The sequence below is a fragment of the Trachymyrmex septentrionalis genome, unplaced genomic scaffold, assembly GCF_001594115.1.
Source record: "Trachymyrmex septentrionalis isolate Tsep2-gDNA-1 unplaced genomic scaffold, Tsep1.0 scaffold20, whole genome shotgun sequence".
NCBI lineage: Eukaryota > Metazoa > Arthropoda > Insecta > Hymenoptera > Formicidae > Trachymyrmex > Trachymyrmex septentrionalis.
In genome coordinates, this window is record NW_017305180.1 from 7413559 (window position 1) to 7432034 (window position 18476).

General features: G+C 35.1%; 1 protein-coding gene across 9 annotated transcripts in view; it reads left to right on the plus strand.

Moving 5' to 3' along the window:
• The window catches only part of LOC108747664 (disks large homolog 4), a 333352-nt gene that overhangs the window by 175297 nt on the left and 139579 nt on the right, over positions 1–18476 (plus strand). For all 9 annotated transcript variants that reach the window (XM_018485269.1, XM_018485270.1, XM_018485272.1 and 6 more), the window contains one exon: positions 4920–4955. In XM_018485269.1, the coding sequence (XP_018340771.1) occupies positions 4920–4955 (36 nt within the window). The remainder of the gene's footprint in view (positions 1–4919; positions 4956–18476) is intronic.

Consider the following 18476-nt stretch of genomic DNA (forward strand, 5'->3'; position numbering starts at 1 on the left):
CAAACATAAGATGTAAATTAAAAATAAAATAATTAAACTAATAATTAAAATAATTAAATAAAATATTTAAACAATAATACTTTTGTTAGATAAATCCACGCAAGAGATAAAATAGAAATGAAATCCATAATGAAAAATGGTGAAGTCAAAATCGATTCTTCATTCAACAGCGAGAAAAAAAAGAATAAATAAGAACAAAATGTAGTCAAATGTCAAAGCATTGTGAAAGCATTGTGAATGTTCATATAGTGCCCAAATATAAAAGTACTTAATATTGGAACTATAAAGTAGAGATAGAAAAAAGATGACAGAATGAAAAAATGTTTATACAAAAATGAGAATCATCGAGGCATATAAAAAAATTAATGACTGTATGAACTCGCAAAAATAAAATATCAAAAAATGAATATAAACTGATTAAAAAATTTTAAGGGATTAATTTATTAATATTCGTTTTTACAAATGTAGATTATAATTCTAACCTCGATTCAACTTACTCTTCATCTTTTTCTAATTCTTAGAGCTAAAAAAAAGTAAAGAGTTAGTTAAACCGAGATTAAAAATAAACTACATAGAAACAGACATAAAGGTGCCTTAGTATGGAACAGTAAATTAGAATATACGTCTGTCTATATAACGATGTCTTATATTCTTATGAATAACAGTGAAATAAGATAAGTAATCAGATTGAAAGTCAAAAAGAAATTGACTAATAATGTGTTTGTCGATGATTAACATAATAAAGATGTCAAATTAAAAAATTGTTAGAGATTAATAAACAAAAATAGGAATCATCGAGACATTTAATATTTTTTAAGCTCATCAGAATATCTTATGTATTTTATTGTAACGAACTAGTTTCGCTGAAAACGAATTGAGATGACTCGCTAAATAATTAAGCTGTACTTAAAGGAAATAGTATCATCGTAATATATCCAATTTTCTTTTGTAATATATGAAAGGTACATAAATTTTGTATAAACGATTGTTCGATTGTTTTCTATTTGCAGGATAAGATATAGATGAATATTAACGTTAAAGCAAGAAACTAATCAACCTCAAAGCTTTTTTTTTCACTTAATTCGAACAAGATAAAACACCTCTCTAAAGTATATTTTATCGATAATTTCGTGTAACATATTTTCAACAAAAAAGTATTGTTAGACAAAAGAGACAAAGTAGAGAGAAAGTAGTTAAAAAATTGCTCTCGAAGCAATATTCTTCTATCGATTCAGCGTAATTCTGTTTCCCATCATATATGTCTCCCTTTCTATCTCTCTCTCATTGCTATCGTGAATATCTGCTTATTATACGAGATAAAACTTTAAAATAAAATAATTAATTTAAAATTAATAATTTTGCCATAACGATGAATCACGATCCGATTTCCGTTTTCATAGGAAGAAATTCAATATTAAAAAAGTGGCTGTTTACAAGAAGCGCGATTGGACAACTGATTTTCCATTAATTTTCGCGGCGTGTATATCGAACATGCGTCGTAACAAACGTTATCCAGAGTACACGGAGCACGTTTCAACTGCACGTTGCCTCTGTGATGCCTACATTGCTGTCATAAATCTAACAAGGTAGCCCGACATTAACCCACCAACCGCCGCCTATACTTCCGATACACCGGCTCGACCTCTACGTCCGATAAAACAACCGTCTATACGCTCCTTCGTATTATTTACGCCGATTTAATGAACCACGTTGAAGCCACGTGCACCGCCGTGAAACGTTTCACGAATTGCCCGATGAAAACAACCGTGGAAAATCGATTTGTAAATCTCTCTCCACGAATATACGTCGCGTCGTGATTCAAGTTCGCCGTTTGTTCATCTTTCGCGACACTTGCGGCAGAAACAACGAAATACATTTCTTTCCGTAACGTAGCCACGGGGGATACTGTGTTGTGTCTCTTGTATTTCCACATGTTTATTTCCACGATGTATATTATTTGTGAAAAATGAAAATTATCCGAATTACCCGTTGTTAAATACGATACGCTTGTACGATACATCCCGCACATTATATAATATTTCGCGAAATATTCGCTTTAACTAGACATAAATAAAATACATCTGCGTACGTAAATGTATTAAGGGAAACATAAATGAATAAATTATTTTCGAAATTATATTTTTTGCCCGGCTTTCATGAATATTTTAAAATTCCATTGGCGCTGTAATGTTAAACATTACAACAATGATTATCAGGTATTCTCATTCGCATCAGAATACAATTATCGCGTTGTTCCACATCGAGAAGTTAATGCTTAAACGACCGAGATATTAGGAACGTTACCGAACATGTTCGAAAAACAGGTCCATTTCAGGTAATCTTCAGTAAACATATTCGTATTATTATTTAACTGACGCGAGAACGTATCGCGTCAGCAATGGAAAGATTTTTACGACGCGATTGAATGTTCACCGTAATAAAAACGACATACGAGCTCCTGCACGCGGCAAACGCCGGAAATATTGTTCATATCGATTTAATAAAACGCCCGCATTGTGGTGCACGGTGGAAATGACGGCGTTCTGCTTGTGAAAAGCAAGAAGAGAGAATATTCCGAACGAAATTTCCTCCGTATCTCATGATCGAAGATATGATGCGAAAAACCACTGCAACTTCAGCTTGCCACGGTTTTTCTTTTCTTGTAAAAACAGAGAATTCTTATATTTAATTGACGGAACATTTTCGTGTACACATCACGAAACGCATTGCCGTCAATGTCGCGTTTGACTCAAGAAATGTCGTGTATTTTGTTGAAAAAAGCAATCGTTTGCCTGTCGTTTTTCCTCTCGATTTTCCATTGGTTCGCGGTAGTCAGCGAGCGAGCGAGCAAACCATTGAGATTTGAGAAATAAATCTCGATATTGCCGAGATTCGTCATGGACCAATGGAGTGAAAAATTGACTACGTCACCGTGTTTAGTTCATGCCAACATTTCTTGCTTTTAATATTCAATAAACAAGGAATTTGTACCTTGTCGCGGGATATTTTTGCGCGACTTCCATCGCGTTCATTTCGCATAGAATTTTCAGAGATTGGTAAATTTCACTCGACAGTACATCGATAATGTAAATTTTTTTATGCAAACTCTTTTAAGGCTTTTAAAATATTAGCTGAAGTTGCTAGATTTGTAAAGTAATAGCAAGCCCATTTTTTTTAGCACTCCGAATCAAATCACGGAGTGTTTATAACACAATGTTTCATTTACGTATTAAATGCCTTTTCTAAATTCTTTAGAATAAATCACTCCAAAAGAATGAATCTCATTGCGAAAACTTTAGAGAGCAAACTTTACTTGTATCAAATTTTCTATGTATTTTTTAAAATTTATTTCTTGTAAAATTTATTTTCTTCTTTAGTGGTTACATGTATTGTGTACTTTCATTTACTGAACTATGCAGACTATATGTATACCTTCATGTACATGTATACTTCATACATTTTTATACACTAAAACCTCAACGACAAATAAACCTGTTATTAATTAAACTAAAGAATACATAAATTAAACATTTGTACATATTTCTTTGTTTATAAAAATATCTGATTACAAATTTAAAAAGTTGATTTACATAATTTATGACTTTATTTTTCTCACAAAAATATTTATATAAATTTGGAATAGTTACGTCTTTTAGTCAAAATGGTGGAGAGTTTTGCGATACTTTATAAATCAAATGATTTTAGATACAGCCATAGAACAAAATTTCCGGAAAAGAATCCAATACTATTACTCTTTAATCTATCATAAAATAGGATCGATATAGGGACAGTTATATTTATTTTTAACAGTAGAATATTTTACTCGTAATTGAAAAATTTTTTAATTTAGAAATAATTTTAGACATCAGTTTCGTGTCAAGTTCTACTTGTCTTCTTTACGCGAACCGACGAGTTGCAGATCGAGGTTATCAAATCTCAATAACGGCTGTCCTATATGTTACTGTGGACATTAAGTCTCATAATATTACTTAAGACAATAAGTTAATAAGTTCTTTAATTTAAAAGAGGAGAACAGACATTGTTGATCTAATAATATTTTATATGTTTAATATTAATTGTTTTATTTTTATATTGCAAGGCTGTGATAAGATTAAGTACGTCTAAGAATATTTTTATATCTTGTTATCAGAAATTCTTTCTAAAAGAGTACTTTCTTCATGTTGCAACAAAAGAAAATGGCACTATACATAGATATAAGCTGTGCTCCGTTACTTACTATGAGTACTGAAAATTTATAGTGCACGTTACGTATACTATAGATTTTCACTACTCGCAGTGAATAACGCAACCTTAATCTTGTACTAATAATGAACGTTTATTATTTAAAAAAATCTAATTTCAAGAGAAACATTTCACGAATGTTAACAAAATACGTATATCATTTACTTTTGAGTTATTGCCCAACATTATACACGCAAAAATAAGGTACATGTTCATGCGATCCAGTTGTCGACCTGTTTATTCATACCGAAGACAATGGTACAATGGTGTCGCGTTAAACACATGTTACCTTAACATTCGAAATGATGTTATGCCAGGCCGATGTGTCTTCGTAACGATGATAATATGAGCAACTATTATTCACAAAAGTTGCAGTGTAATGTTATGGGATAATGAGCTACTGTGCTCATTTGATCTCCTATTTGTGAAAAAAAAAAACAGAATATATGTTGGTAACGAACATTTCAACTCGAACCGCGAGCATTCTATTATAAGATAAATGTGTGAATACATGTAATATTGGCTTAAAAAGAACCGTTTGAATAACCGTTGTACAGTGACAATAATATTATTACATAACACAATATATATATCAATAATAATGTAAGCATTGAATGTCATTGTCTCGTGTGTTCATTAGTAATAGCATTTCTCTGACTGGACATTTTTTGTTACAGAGCCATGACAGCTGGCAGGGACACGATAGTGACCAGGTAAGCGCTCGATACTTGGAAAATGCTTGCGAAAATACAATTTCCATTAACACACACCCGCTTCGTTCTTTCCTGAAAACTTTCCTTTCTCGTACGCTCTATTCCCTTTATCACTTGCACATTTGGTCCGCTACTTTCGGAAAGGCATGCTGACTCTGTGAAATCCTTCCGCAATTTGCATGTTGATGTGCTAGCTTCACCACGTTCATTCGTTCACCGGGACTCAGCATGTTGCACGCAATTTTCTGGGCAGCGGCAGAATCAGTTGAATGCAAATTGCACGCTCTTATACATATAATACGACCACCTTTTCCCATCCGCCATGATTTTCATAAGCCTTTTTGCGACACGTTTGTGATAAATGTATCCATTGTTACCAAAGTTTTTGACGTTGAGATACGAAATTCGTATTCTTTAGTGTGTTTTCGATATTGGATTACCAGTGAAGTCTTTTTCCGTGCATTATGTTCGGCTAAAAGTGTGCATCAAAAGAATGCAGCACTTTTTATTTGATTTCGAAACAAGATTCAGTTGGTTTGTGTCAGAACTTACATGTGAAAGGCTTCTTCAACTTCGCTGAATCTCAGAAAAGTGAAGAATGCGAATCTTGCTTTTGTATCCGTCACACAGGACCGTCATGATTTTTTCCATTTCGCGATTCCTTGTCGTCTATCGAGCGATTAAAACCAACAAATAATTTATATTACGAGTAATTGACATTCGCGGGTAATCAAAACCTATCTGCAGCTGAAGAACAGTGGAGAAGAAAAGCGATTTGCAGCGGCTGCGGCGATGCGCGCTGCAAGGCTCTTATTTCGTCGTCTGGTTATATAATTACAATATGCGCACTATATTGCGCGCCGTTATTAAAGACGCAGGTGTTTAATGACGTTTATGCGGGCGACGAGACTGGCATGATATTGCGGCTTGCGAAAATATTTGTCGAATTGAGAGAGAAACCACGACGCGGTCTGACGATCGATCCTTGATCGCGCCGCGTGTTACCGCCGAAACTACTGTTGACACTTTCTCACCCTTGCGAAGTTTCTCTCTCTCTCTCTCTCTCTCTCTCTCTCTCTCTCTCCCCATACAGTGCGCTCGGATTCAGATTAATTAATTCCTTACTGCATGTACCGTATCTAACGCGCGATTGCTTGATTAAACGCAATAACGGTCCACTGAATTACACGCGAGGGAATTGCGGAAAACATGTGGGAGAATTGATCGCTATCGTGATCCTTCATCGTGTGCAGGTTGGTTGATGTCTTTGTTCGGATATATTTTAATAAACATTTAAAATATCGTAAGTAATAGAACCCATAATTTGGAAGTTAATCCTTAGTACTCGCGATAATTTTCTTTACTACACATAGTGGATTATTCGTATCTCGGATTAATTTTCATCATTTTAACAAATATGCAAAAATTACACAAGCATACAAAACATAATTTAATATTTCATCTGGAGATTAGATCATGGTATTGTTATATACTTTGACACTCTAAAACCGAATTCCGAAATTGCTCCATTACGGTACAATTTTTTTTTATCGACACAAAATAACTCGATTTTCCAGTATCTTTAGAGCTATTTATGACCTTTAGAGCTATTTATTTCTTAATATGCAAGCTGAGGTAAAAGAGAGAAAGTAAGTTCAACAATAATATACAAGTTTATAAAATTAATGTATTGACAAACTAGTAGGTTAAAAATTCTAGAAAATCGAGCTATTTTTCGTCGATAAAAAAAATATGACGTGAAGGTACAATTTGGATATTGAATTTGATTTTAGAGCTTCAAAATATATAAAAATATCACAGTCTAATCTCCAGATAAAAAATGTTTTTCGTGCGTCTGTATCAAGTGATTCTTACATACACTTACTTTAACATCTTTAGAAAGTATTTATAAAGTTGTGTTTTCTAATTACTTAATGCACTTAGTTTTTCAAAGAAAAAGAATGTACACGAATGATCCAATTATGTGTATACACTGAGGATAAAAAAAAAGACACATTTCCAATTACTTTTTATGTCCCGTATTTGATAATTTAGTATTAATATTTCATGGTAATACCGTTCACACATTTCTTATCGCGGTACAATATAGAAACGAAGTCTGCAGATGAGTCGCTGGAGCGTATCTGGCGCATCGCTATGAGGTATCCCCTCGATAATCCAATGTAGCCCGCGAAACAGTCTCGGAGAGGAATCTGAAGGTAGACTGGAGACACACTTAACAATGCGGCGTTAAATGTGATTTAATGTGGCGTTTAATCGGATCTATCTTGGTACCTTTGTCGTATCTCGTGCCACTAGCAGCGCTTCTCTGCGACACCGAACACACTATTGTAATTGTTATATCTCAAATTTGTTGCTCGTCCTCACAAGGTATCTTCCGTCAATTTCCGGAGTTTTAATAAATAATTAACAAGTGTGTCATATGGCAGATACGTGGAGTAGATACACGATTTGCTCCATACTAATGTTAGTTTGAAAGTACAAAATATATCTGTAATATTATACAATAAATAAGATAATATTAATTTTTATAATAGAGATAATGGGGATTTAATAACACAGAAATTTGTTAATATAATAACATTAATATTGATCAACTCTAAGCAGAATCGTAAGGCTCATAACATGTTCTCGTAAGACTTGTAAGAACTTACAAGTATCTACTTATAACTTTATGCAATATCTTCACAAGACAGCTTCTTGCTAGTCGTAAGATTTACGAGAAATCGTACATATTTATGAATGATGATGCGTCTTATAGTACGTACGCATAAAATTACAGCCCAATCATAAGTTCTTACAAGTCTTACGAGAACAAATTACAAGTCTTACGATTCCGCCTAGAACTGACTCATCAACTATAGTAAATCTAACAGTGAAAATTAATAGTCGCAATTTAATATCGTAAATGCAATATCGTCCCGCGGCAAACGCAAGTAAAATTGCGTCTCATTTGTTGAGTTTTCTTACTATATAGGCACTCTACCCCATGTTGTTTTTCAATGGCTTGTTGAAATCTCTGAGAGGAGAGATAGTACTCCAACCGCCTTCTTGTTTCGGATCTCTATAATACGCGTCATCCACCGCGTCATCCGTACTCCTTTCCCGAGATTCTATTCTCTCCCCGGAAGCACAAAGCGCATCGCCCAACATCCTTTGTTGTCGCGCATCGACTTTATCTCCTCACCTCCTCTCCTACGGTAAGTCTCCTCTCTTTTTCTCTTTCTGTTCCCTTAACACATTCTCTCTGCTTTGTGGAAGGTCTCTCAAAGGGACTGGTCTCTCCTTCCAAGAGTTCTCTTTGTTTTCCGGCGTACAGAGCTTTTTTCCTTCCCCTCGCTTCTCTCGGATCCCAATCACCTTGTCACGGTCTAACTATCACTGGCAAACTCTGAAGCTCATTGCCGGAGAGTTTCGCTACAACAAGTAATGGCGACTCGACGGTAATCGAAATTTTAGATTTATTTATTTACACGATTGCACGACACACGGGACTTCTATTGACGTAAGCTCCAATCGGGAACATTTCGCGAATCGGTTTTACTTCGATCAGGAAAACTACTTTTCTTGCTTTGTCGGTGTCGTTTCCGCAATACGCTCGTTAGAGTATATACTATCGGATTGCACTTAACACTGGGGACTCTATGGCTTGACGATAATTCTCTCTTCTGTTTCCTCTTCTGTTTCTTTCTGCCATTTTGTTTCCGTTTTTCCTACGATTTTTTTTACGACGAGCATTCAGGTTACCGAAAGAATCAGGCTTCTCGCTTGAGTTCCTGTTCTGGTTGTTTTTTTTTTCATTATCAGGACTGTGGGGGATCCTGCCGGGACCATCGGGACCAGGCGGAGTGCACGAATCTCTACAAAAAACAAAAGAGAACGGGACACCGTCCGCAGCACACGTGCTAATTACGATGTCACGCGATCTCTCTGGAAAAACGCTCTTGTTTCACAAAATAAATGGCAAACAAAGCGAGACTTTTCCTCTGATATGTTATATCGATGTCTTTCTCTTCTTTTATATATATATGTATATATATATATTATATATATATATATATATATATATATATATACATATGTAGGTAACAGCTTTCTCTCATGTATCCCATGTAAAAATTGTGTAAATTGTGTAATTGACGTAAATTTTACAATTGTAACTTTATTTTGTAATTCATTCTATTAATTTGCCATGTTCCGTTTGCCCAGGGACATAAAATGTATTAATCAATCAACATATCAATGAGGAGTGTGGAAAATGTAAAATGTCTTACTTAACTACGTCATTCCAATTTTCCTTTCCTCTTCCATTTTTTCCTTTATTATCACAATTTTTTCAGATTATACTTCAACACATGATATCGTGCTCTTTTTCTTCTTTCTTTTTTGGAGGAGATGTGATTTGCCGACGCTTCTGTAATCCACAATCGTTCTATCAAGACAGAAAGAAAATCAACATACATGGTTGTTACTTTTGCACGCGAAATCGCTCTAAACCATCTTTAATTGAGCACAGTGCATTAATTAGACGTCAGTGCCAACAAGTAGGCGAAGGTGTTGCATCTCGAACATTGCGCGAAACTTGGCGTATATGAATAATGCATGCGCATCGTCGCTTGTCAAAGTAAACGTCGCGATTGTAGCAGCGCTTTGTCAATTTGCGTAAGTATGCGTATTCTGTGATTAGTCGCGAATTTCAAATCGAGCTCGAGTCGTACGCCAATGTCACATTTCAGTCTCATCAACCGGTAGGTTGATTACATTTTTACTGAGATTTTATTTTCGACTGAGCGCACGCAGATGGATCATAGATCCTTATAGTCACCTACAACTTTGTTTGAAAATATTCTTTTTTCACGCACCATGCCGATCTCAATAGAAATTCAAGGATAATTCTAAGCTAGCAATGGGATTTCTTTATAAATTCTGTAAACGAAACAAATGTGTAGTTGGAAAAAAAATATTATTGTAATAAAATATATAGAAGAAAAAAATGTATTGGCATTCCTAAGTACGACTCAAGTATTTTACAAGATATATTGATAAGTTTAGGATAAAAGAAAGAAAAATTTAATTTAATACAAAATGTTACATACGCAAGTTCTTTTATCTAAAATGCAAATTGTATAAATAAATATCAGCTAATATTCTCACGCTGCACCGCGTTATTTCTCCATCGCGCTATTGTCTCGAGTATGCAGCGCGCTTCGGATATATTATTTTAACATGACTGTCAAAAAATTTTTCAGTATACAGTGCACAGTGCTTTTCGTTTTTTTTCTTTTTTTTGGGGGGGGGGGTACGATCAATTGAAAAAAAGCTGAAACGTCCTTGCAAGAGATTTTCGAGGTAATTTCGCGCAGTTGCGATATGAAATTTGGTCAGAGGTCACCGGACACAACCCTTTCACCTTAATTGGCCGGACACAACGCAGCATCGCGTCCTCAATTTCGCATCGTTCGCTATATATGACATGGGCTGCTCTTGCTACCAAATTTCCCGTTGATTGACGAAATTTCCTCCGCGGGGATCGGGCCTCAAAGGATTGTTCAAACGATCCTTCCGCAACAACAACGTGATAGTGTGAACTCGTCTCGATGTAACATACTCTATGATCGACGGCAAGTTCCGCCGTTATATCGAAATGCAAATTGCAATCCGAATTAAGCGTGCCATTGTTCTGCGATACGCTGCCCATTACATTGTTCCATCCTCCCCTCGGCCTCCTAGATTTCACGTAAATCGGGACAAGCTGTATTATTACCGTTACACATAGCCATGCATTGTACGAGGTATACTTGAATTACTAAAAAAACGTTTAATCCTTGAAAAATCCTTGCAATTTATTTTTAATACACCGACGACATATTTTCTATGTCCTTTAGATCATTAATATATCTTTTTATACAATTTGACGATTGAATAATTATACAAAAGAAATAAAAGATATAATATTTATTATAATGTATTTATTATTATGTTCGAATTTTTTCATTATTTTTGTTTTATTTTTTTTTTTTGAACTTTTCAAATCATTAATATAATTGTCTTCTACTTGTATAATATTAAAAAGAAGTTCAATAATAAATGAATTTTAATTAAAATTGTACAATTATTAAAAAATATGTTAAAATTAATTGTATTAAATTTATCTGTAACGAAAATTTTATGTAACTTCATGTATTTTTTTATATTATATACTTTTGTATTTTTATTTCAGTTTTGTACCCTTTACATTTCTTTAAAATTATATTCTTTATATATTGTATTTTGCATTTTTAAGTTTCGTCACAATATATTTATAAAATTATATAGTACATTATTATAATTTAAATCATAATCATAATTTCTTAAATAATAGAAAAATTCATCCGTGGAAGGCGCGCGTGCGCTGCACCCTAGTGTTAAAAGGGGAATTGAATAATTGTAACAAAAAAAAATTACAATATCACGATTTGTCATTGCAACTTGGATTTTTTATTCATCGCTATCATGTCCGCGAAAAAAAAACCCGATATTCGCGCGCTTCGGTGGACTCGCTGAATTTGGGTATCCTGCGAGCCTGTAAAAAAAAAATGATTCCTACTATGATGTTATACAGTTGACTATCGACTCGTGTCACGAATCGTGTTTGCATTTTTTCCTGCCGATAGGTGATTTGACGATCAAGATCTTGCGAATCGCGTATCAATAAATCTGTCCGCGTTGTTTGTACTATAATATTTACACTCACAAGGAAACATGCTACATTGCAAAAGTAATGTAAAAAAAAACTACACTGGAAGAAAAATTGTTTTGTATTTGTAACTATAATTATATATTGGTTGATAGAACTATACATATAGTTATTATTACTAATGTTATAATAATCATAATCATAATTATAGTAATATGATAATTATAGTTACAAATATCAAACAATTTTTCTTTCAGTGTAACGTTACCAGTCGAAATACACAGCTTGAAGTAAGTATTCCAGATGGTCACACATATCTTGAGATTCTATGAATTCTATACTCAATTTGGGGCGGAATATATTTAGCCTTGTATGCCAACATTAGCAAATATCATACACATACATGACATACATAATTATCATTGAATGTAGTCAATATTTAACGAATGTGTGCAACATTGATTATATCGTCTCTTGAGGCGCCTTAGGCGTAATATATTCCAGACCAAATTGAGCATAGAATTCATAGAATTTTAAGATGTGTGATCATCTAGAATACTTACTTTAATTATAACACAAAATATCTTGAGAATAATACATTTTTGAAAAAAATGTTTCTAATAAAAAAAAGCTATAGAGGTTAAGGATGACTATGCATCAGATGAGTTACTTTAGGCTCAATAAGAAAAAATCAATCTGAACCTAATCATAAATAACTCATCTAATGATTATCTTCAAATCCCATAACTTTTATTTGAAACTTTTATTAAAAAAATGCTTTATTCTTAAGATATTTTGTGTTTAAGTTAAAACTAAGTTAAGGTTAAACATGTTTTCGCCCAAATCGGATATAGAATTTATAAAATTTCAAAACATGACCATCTAGAATATCTATTTCAAACGTGTTCTTTCCATTGGTAACGTTACTTTTTTTTACATCACTTTTATAACGTAGCACGTTCCCTTCAATCAATACCTTTGCTTTCTTTCTTTTCAACGCTTGAATATATGTATTATATCTCTTTTAAATGAAAAAGTTTTTGGGGATTTCAAGCAACGCGAACAGATCTGATGGCTGATGGATTCGATTGTTGCATATTAAAGCCGTTGTACTCTGATTTAAATTGAGTATAAAAATGAAATGCAAATATTTTGAATTATGAAATACATATTTTACCTAATAGTATAATAAAATGTATTGAGTATTTCACGATTTAATCGATTTCTATGTTTATTTATAATCATATTTTTACGTCATTTTGTGTACGATAGCTTTAATGTGCACCAGTGCACATTGAGTGCGTCCAATTCGCTATAACATAATTCTTTTATTAGTGATTTCTCATCCTGGTCTTCACTGTATAACCTCAATCCTGTAAATTTTGCACGCATTTACTTACGTTCCACTGCAAACGCACGTTTGGCACAGAATTTCGATATGTTTGCCGGTATCAACGTCCACCTCACGACGAGTCCTCCATGCGACGAGTCGAACATAATATGGATATAAAAGCGATCGATATAATAGAGAAAGTTGATTCGTTCAATCGGAAAAAGTTCGCGGTAAAAGCTTCGTCCCGACCCTGAACCGGTACCGTGCCCTTGCGATTGTGTAACACCGCAAGTATTGCCGCAAGTAAAAAAAGGGGGAAACGGAAGAGAAACTGGCTGACAGAAACGAAACGCGGAATTCAGCATTACGATGATCGCGGGAATTGTTGCATTGAATTTCGCGTACAAAAAAAAATGTCACGATTCTCAGAAGCGCGCGACGCCTGACGAAACCGAAGCGTGAAACCATCCTGTCGGTCGGTCGCTCGCTCGCTCTTTCACGATCGACCTCGCGCGAACCTAAAGTCACGGTCTACGTTTTCAGCATGGTATATAACTCTTTCGACTCTTGTCTCTCGTGTGTACTATACACGACGAGCTAGAATCACCAGGGACGAAGGTGTACGCGATCGTACCACTCGGACAGAGAATCTTTCAGGAAAATCGGTAGACATTTTTTTTGATATAGAAAATCTACGTAAAGTTTCCTAAAGTTTTGTGTCTACGATCCTAAAAATCGGTATGATATCTTGAACAGAGAAATAATTAACAAATCACATTTGAACAATTCAATTACGTGATTAATATGATTGGTTAATTTTTTCCAGCCGAGATATCGGACTGATTTATAGTAACGTAAACACAAGGCTTAAGATAGCAAAATCAGTTCGAGTTTAAGGATTAGAGATTCCCAGGAATGTACAATTTTTTATGAAAAATTTGTTACAAGAGTCGTTGAAAATTGAATTTGAAAAATGGTTAAAGGTTAAATTAAGCGTAATGTGAAATTATGTTCTACTTCGATAAAACGATAAGCAGCAGAAATGAGGAATTTTTTGTAGTGAAGTGTCGTGGAATCAATAAAAATGTGAGGGATAGTAGAGATAAAGAGATAAGAGGCGAAAGAGATTAAGAGAATACTTTAACACATCTAGAGAGGGGGAGTATTATTTAAAAAGAAAAGCAAGTCTCTATATAGAATGTTCTGACTCATCCATCGAGTACGTTTCCGCCCACAATTATATCTTTTAATAACCTCGTTTAATGGACCCACGTTACAAATGCAAATGCAAATTATGGATAACTATCTCATATAAAAATAACTTGTTGTGCAAATGTGTGTGTGTATCAACTTCTTTATTTTCTTTCCATTTTTATTTTCCATCTAATCTCTCTCTCTCTAAAGATTATTCTTTATATTTTTCTTCTTCGATCCAGTCGATACCAACTAAAAGTAACATAGCATCAATGTTATAATTTTGCACTCAACAATATAAATGTATACAATGTAAACAGTATAAAATTACTTACAGAGAGTTCTTAAGATGCCTAAATTGACATTCAATTATTTATATCCTTCTAAAATGCTTATTAGCAAAATTATTAAATTGCTCGTCAATTTAATATGTAATATTACTCTACTTTATTTTTGTTCATGATTACAAGATTACCAAAAAGGATTTCGTTTGCAGAATTGGATATGTATATGAATTTATTCTGAAATATTTAAGCACTAAGCACCGTTTTATCCAAAAATAGGTTTATTTTTCTTAATTGATTTATTCTTGTCGATCGAATACGGAATATAATACATTATTAATTACAAATGTAGTATAACATATGTTATAATGTTATAGTTGAGTCGAAAAGTTTACAACATTGATGTATGTTACTTTTAATTGATGTCGACCAAGTATTGTCTTTAGCACAAGAATCTGCGAAGCAATTAAAGTATCGTACAAGCAATTTTCAAGTTATTCTCAAATATATACATCTCCCTTCTACAAACAATTTCCGCGAATTTCACGAATAGATTGCTAATTAAGGACTATATTCGGATTCCAATCCGAGTATCGCTCAGTTTTATATAATTTTATCTCTATTGTTCACTGAACGTCAAGTAAGGATAAAATAATACCTGTGTATTCCGATTCTGTAACTCTTAGGGCCGGTTGTTCCATCTTCGGATAAACTATGTGATAATTTATCTATGGGATAAAGAAAAGAGTAAAAGAATAAAGAGATAAGAGAGCAGTAAGCTGAAGTTTATCAAAAAGTGGAACAACTCAGCCTTGATGATCGTCAATATCACTATATTAGATCTGTTTTCTATAGTTGAATTAATATATGTGCACTTTTGAAATTTAAAGTGAGATAGGTACACGTTTACGAAATATTAGACAAAAAAGAAAGTTCTAGTGCAGTTTAGTGTAGGAATAAAAAATAAACCTATTGTCGTTGCGCAGGTATTACGTATGATAAAGGCACAACGGTAACACGATACCGAACTGTCGGTAAAAGTTGTGCTGGGAGCGCTCAGGTAACTGAATGCGCTTTAGAGGGTGGGGTACCGATGCGAACGTTGACGATCCTGCGATAGGATCGCGGTTTCACGATCGTGCAGGTTCGTGCGTCTCCGCCGCGGCTCGGCGCACACCAGTGCGTGCAGCGCGAGCTTCACACCGGTGTTCGGTCGGCCGGTGACGTCAGCAGCGAAGAGGCCTGTCCCGCCGCGAGCGGCCGACTGGAGTACGCGATCGACGAATGAGTGCTCCGCCGCCGACGTTGCTCCATTCCGAAAAACCGCGCTCCGCGTCGCCTGCGGACGGCAGTCGCGTTCGCGTCGTCGATTTTATTCCGTCGAACACCGGTGGAGCCTCGAGGAGTCCGAGGTTCACGAGTGCGTGATACACGCGCGTTCGGCAGTGACGCGAAACCGTCTCGTATCCGCCGCCCCGCCGCGCGACTCCGCCACGCCAGTGTCGTAGATGCCGAGACAGAAACAAAGAAGGAAAGACAAACGGAACGGGAGAAGGAGAGAGAAAGAGAGAGGAAGAGGTAAACGTGAACGCAGAGGCGTCCAACCTAACCTCTACCGACCGGCAGTGATTTTTTAGCCACACGCTCGGCGCACTTCGCGTGGCCGCCAACATACGTAACAGCCGATCTTCCCTCCGTCGTTTCCCACGCGTCGTTTCTAACGCCTTTCGAATCACGCGTCAGAACGCGGTCGCGCGAGTCACGGTGACGGAGAGAGAGAGACAGATAAAGATAGACGAAGGAAGGGAAGGACGAGAAACGGAGTACAGTACGACGCGGCGGGACAAGGACTCCCGCGCGTTCTGTTTACGCGTTTCGCGCGGATCCCTCGACAATCTCGCTCGCTCGTGACGCGTCGCGTCGCGTCGTATCGTATCGTTATCGTGCGTATCATATCGTCGTATCGTACCGTATCGCGTCGCGTTGTGCGAGTTGTACGAATCGCTGAAGTATAACGCTCCGGAGACTAGGTGCAACCTGTTTACAGTGCGCGCGCGCGCGCGCGCGCATACGTATAGGTGTGTGCATGTGCATTACTACGTGCACCTGTGTGCGCGACGTGTTTACGTGTGTGTGCCCGATGCGCGCTTGTGTTCGTCGCCGTGGAATGCGAGGCTCGCGTGTGCATCAGGGACGGCTCGATGTTCCACTGTCGTCGTCGTGACGCCGCATCGTCTCCTGTCGTTGCCGGTCAAGCTCTCGAGGATCGTTCAGGAAAGAAGTCTCTCAGGTAGAACGCGGAAGATTTGACGGATATGTCCGTTCGGTTTCGCGGACGACTTTGCGAAAGACAATTTGCAGAAAATTCATGTATTATCCTTTTATTAATCAATAACAAAAAGATAACTATAGTAAACTAATGAGAGTTAGCAACGAGAAACGGCGCAATTATTTTCAACAATCAATAATCAGAAATTGGATTGTGATGTCTTCTTTATTTATGTTATACTTTTATTAATGTTATACTTTTAACAGAAATATTAATTAAATACACATTTTCGGTCCTTTCACTGAAAAAATTTAAATTTTAATAAATATTTGTGTAAATAGTACTAACTAAATTTACGTTTACTTACAGTAAATATTTAGTTAGTATTATATTTAAACAAATATCTATTAAAATTTAGTATATTTATTTCAGTCTTATTATACACGATGGATCGTTCGAGTCCTGGATTAATTTTTTTCATTTTTACAAGTATACAAAAATTATCAAGTGATTCTTACCTTTGCTTTAAAATTTGTAAGGTTGTATATTTTAGCCCTTCGCTGGCATGTAATTTTAACTTTTGCGTCAGCAATAAAGATTTTCCAGAAACAGAGCAAATAGTTTTATTGTTTCGCATTATATATAAATCTAATATATTTGTCAAAGTTTTAACAAATAAAAATTCTGATATATTTGTCAATTTTTAGCAAGTTTTTACCATCATAAAAGTTGGGTTGTATTTTTTGCAGATTTCAATTTATCTACCAGAATTCACAATCAAAATATTATGCCTTTAAAGACTCCATGTTGCCAGCAAAGAAGATTTAAAAAAAAGGATAAAATAGAGACTATTATTTAACGAAATGTTTTTAATATTTCAAAAAAAAAAAAAAAAGAAATATGCAAGGCACGAACGATCCGGTTGTATTAAGGCCTACCAATGTAAAATTAACTTTAATCTTGTTTCAATTTATGTTTGTCTTTTTCTAATTCTTGGAATTAATAAAAGATAAAAAATAAATTGAGTAGTAAAGTTTATTGTACTGGCGGAATCGGGCCTAAGAATCAAAATTTTTATGTTCTGAAAAGAAAATCGTGATGTTTGCGGTAGACTTTCATCAAAAGAGTTGATTTAGTTTCATGTATTTCTCGTGGGAACTACGTATTTCTCTTAACCGTCGCGGTTGACATGTACAAATTATCATAAAAGTAGCTCCGGCGTGGATTACGTAGACGACGCGTAATGTACGCTGATAATATTCATAATTGTCGCTTGCCGGTGCTTAACGTTCCGTAAAGTTGGCAAATTTGGATGAATTCTCTGTAATTTTCCAGCCTTTCTGTGCTGTGTATGCACTTAGGAAGTTGATTTAATTCGATAAAGTCCCTTTCTCTCGTAGAGCGTTTGCTCCATGCAGGATAACGCTTTTATTTTAAGAGGAAAATATCACTCTTGAGAGGAATAGAAGAAAAAAACACTGAAGTTGCATCGCGTTGTTATTAACTCAAACAGAAGTCTCCTGCTTTATTTATCTTCCAAATTACTTTTTAAATTACTTTAAACACATTGTTATCTCCATTTTTCAACTCGTCTAGCACAAGCCGTCTCTCTTTGTTCGGTATTTAATTATTTCAAACCTTTGAATTTTTTTCCTCTATCACTTTATTTTAAAAGCGAATTATTTTTTAAGATTTAGCAAATTTCAAAGTAAAACATACTTATATATATATATATGATTATATC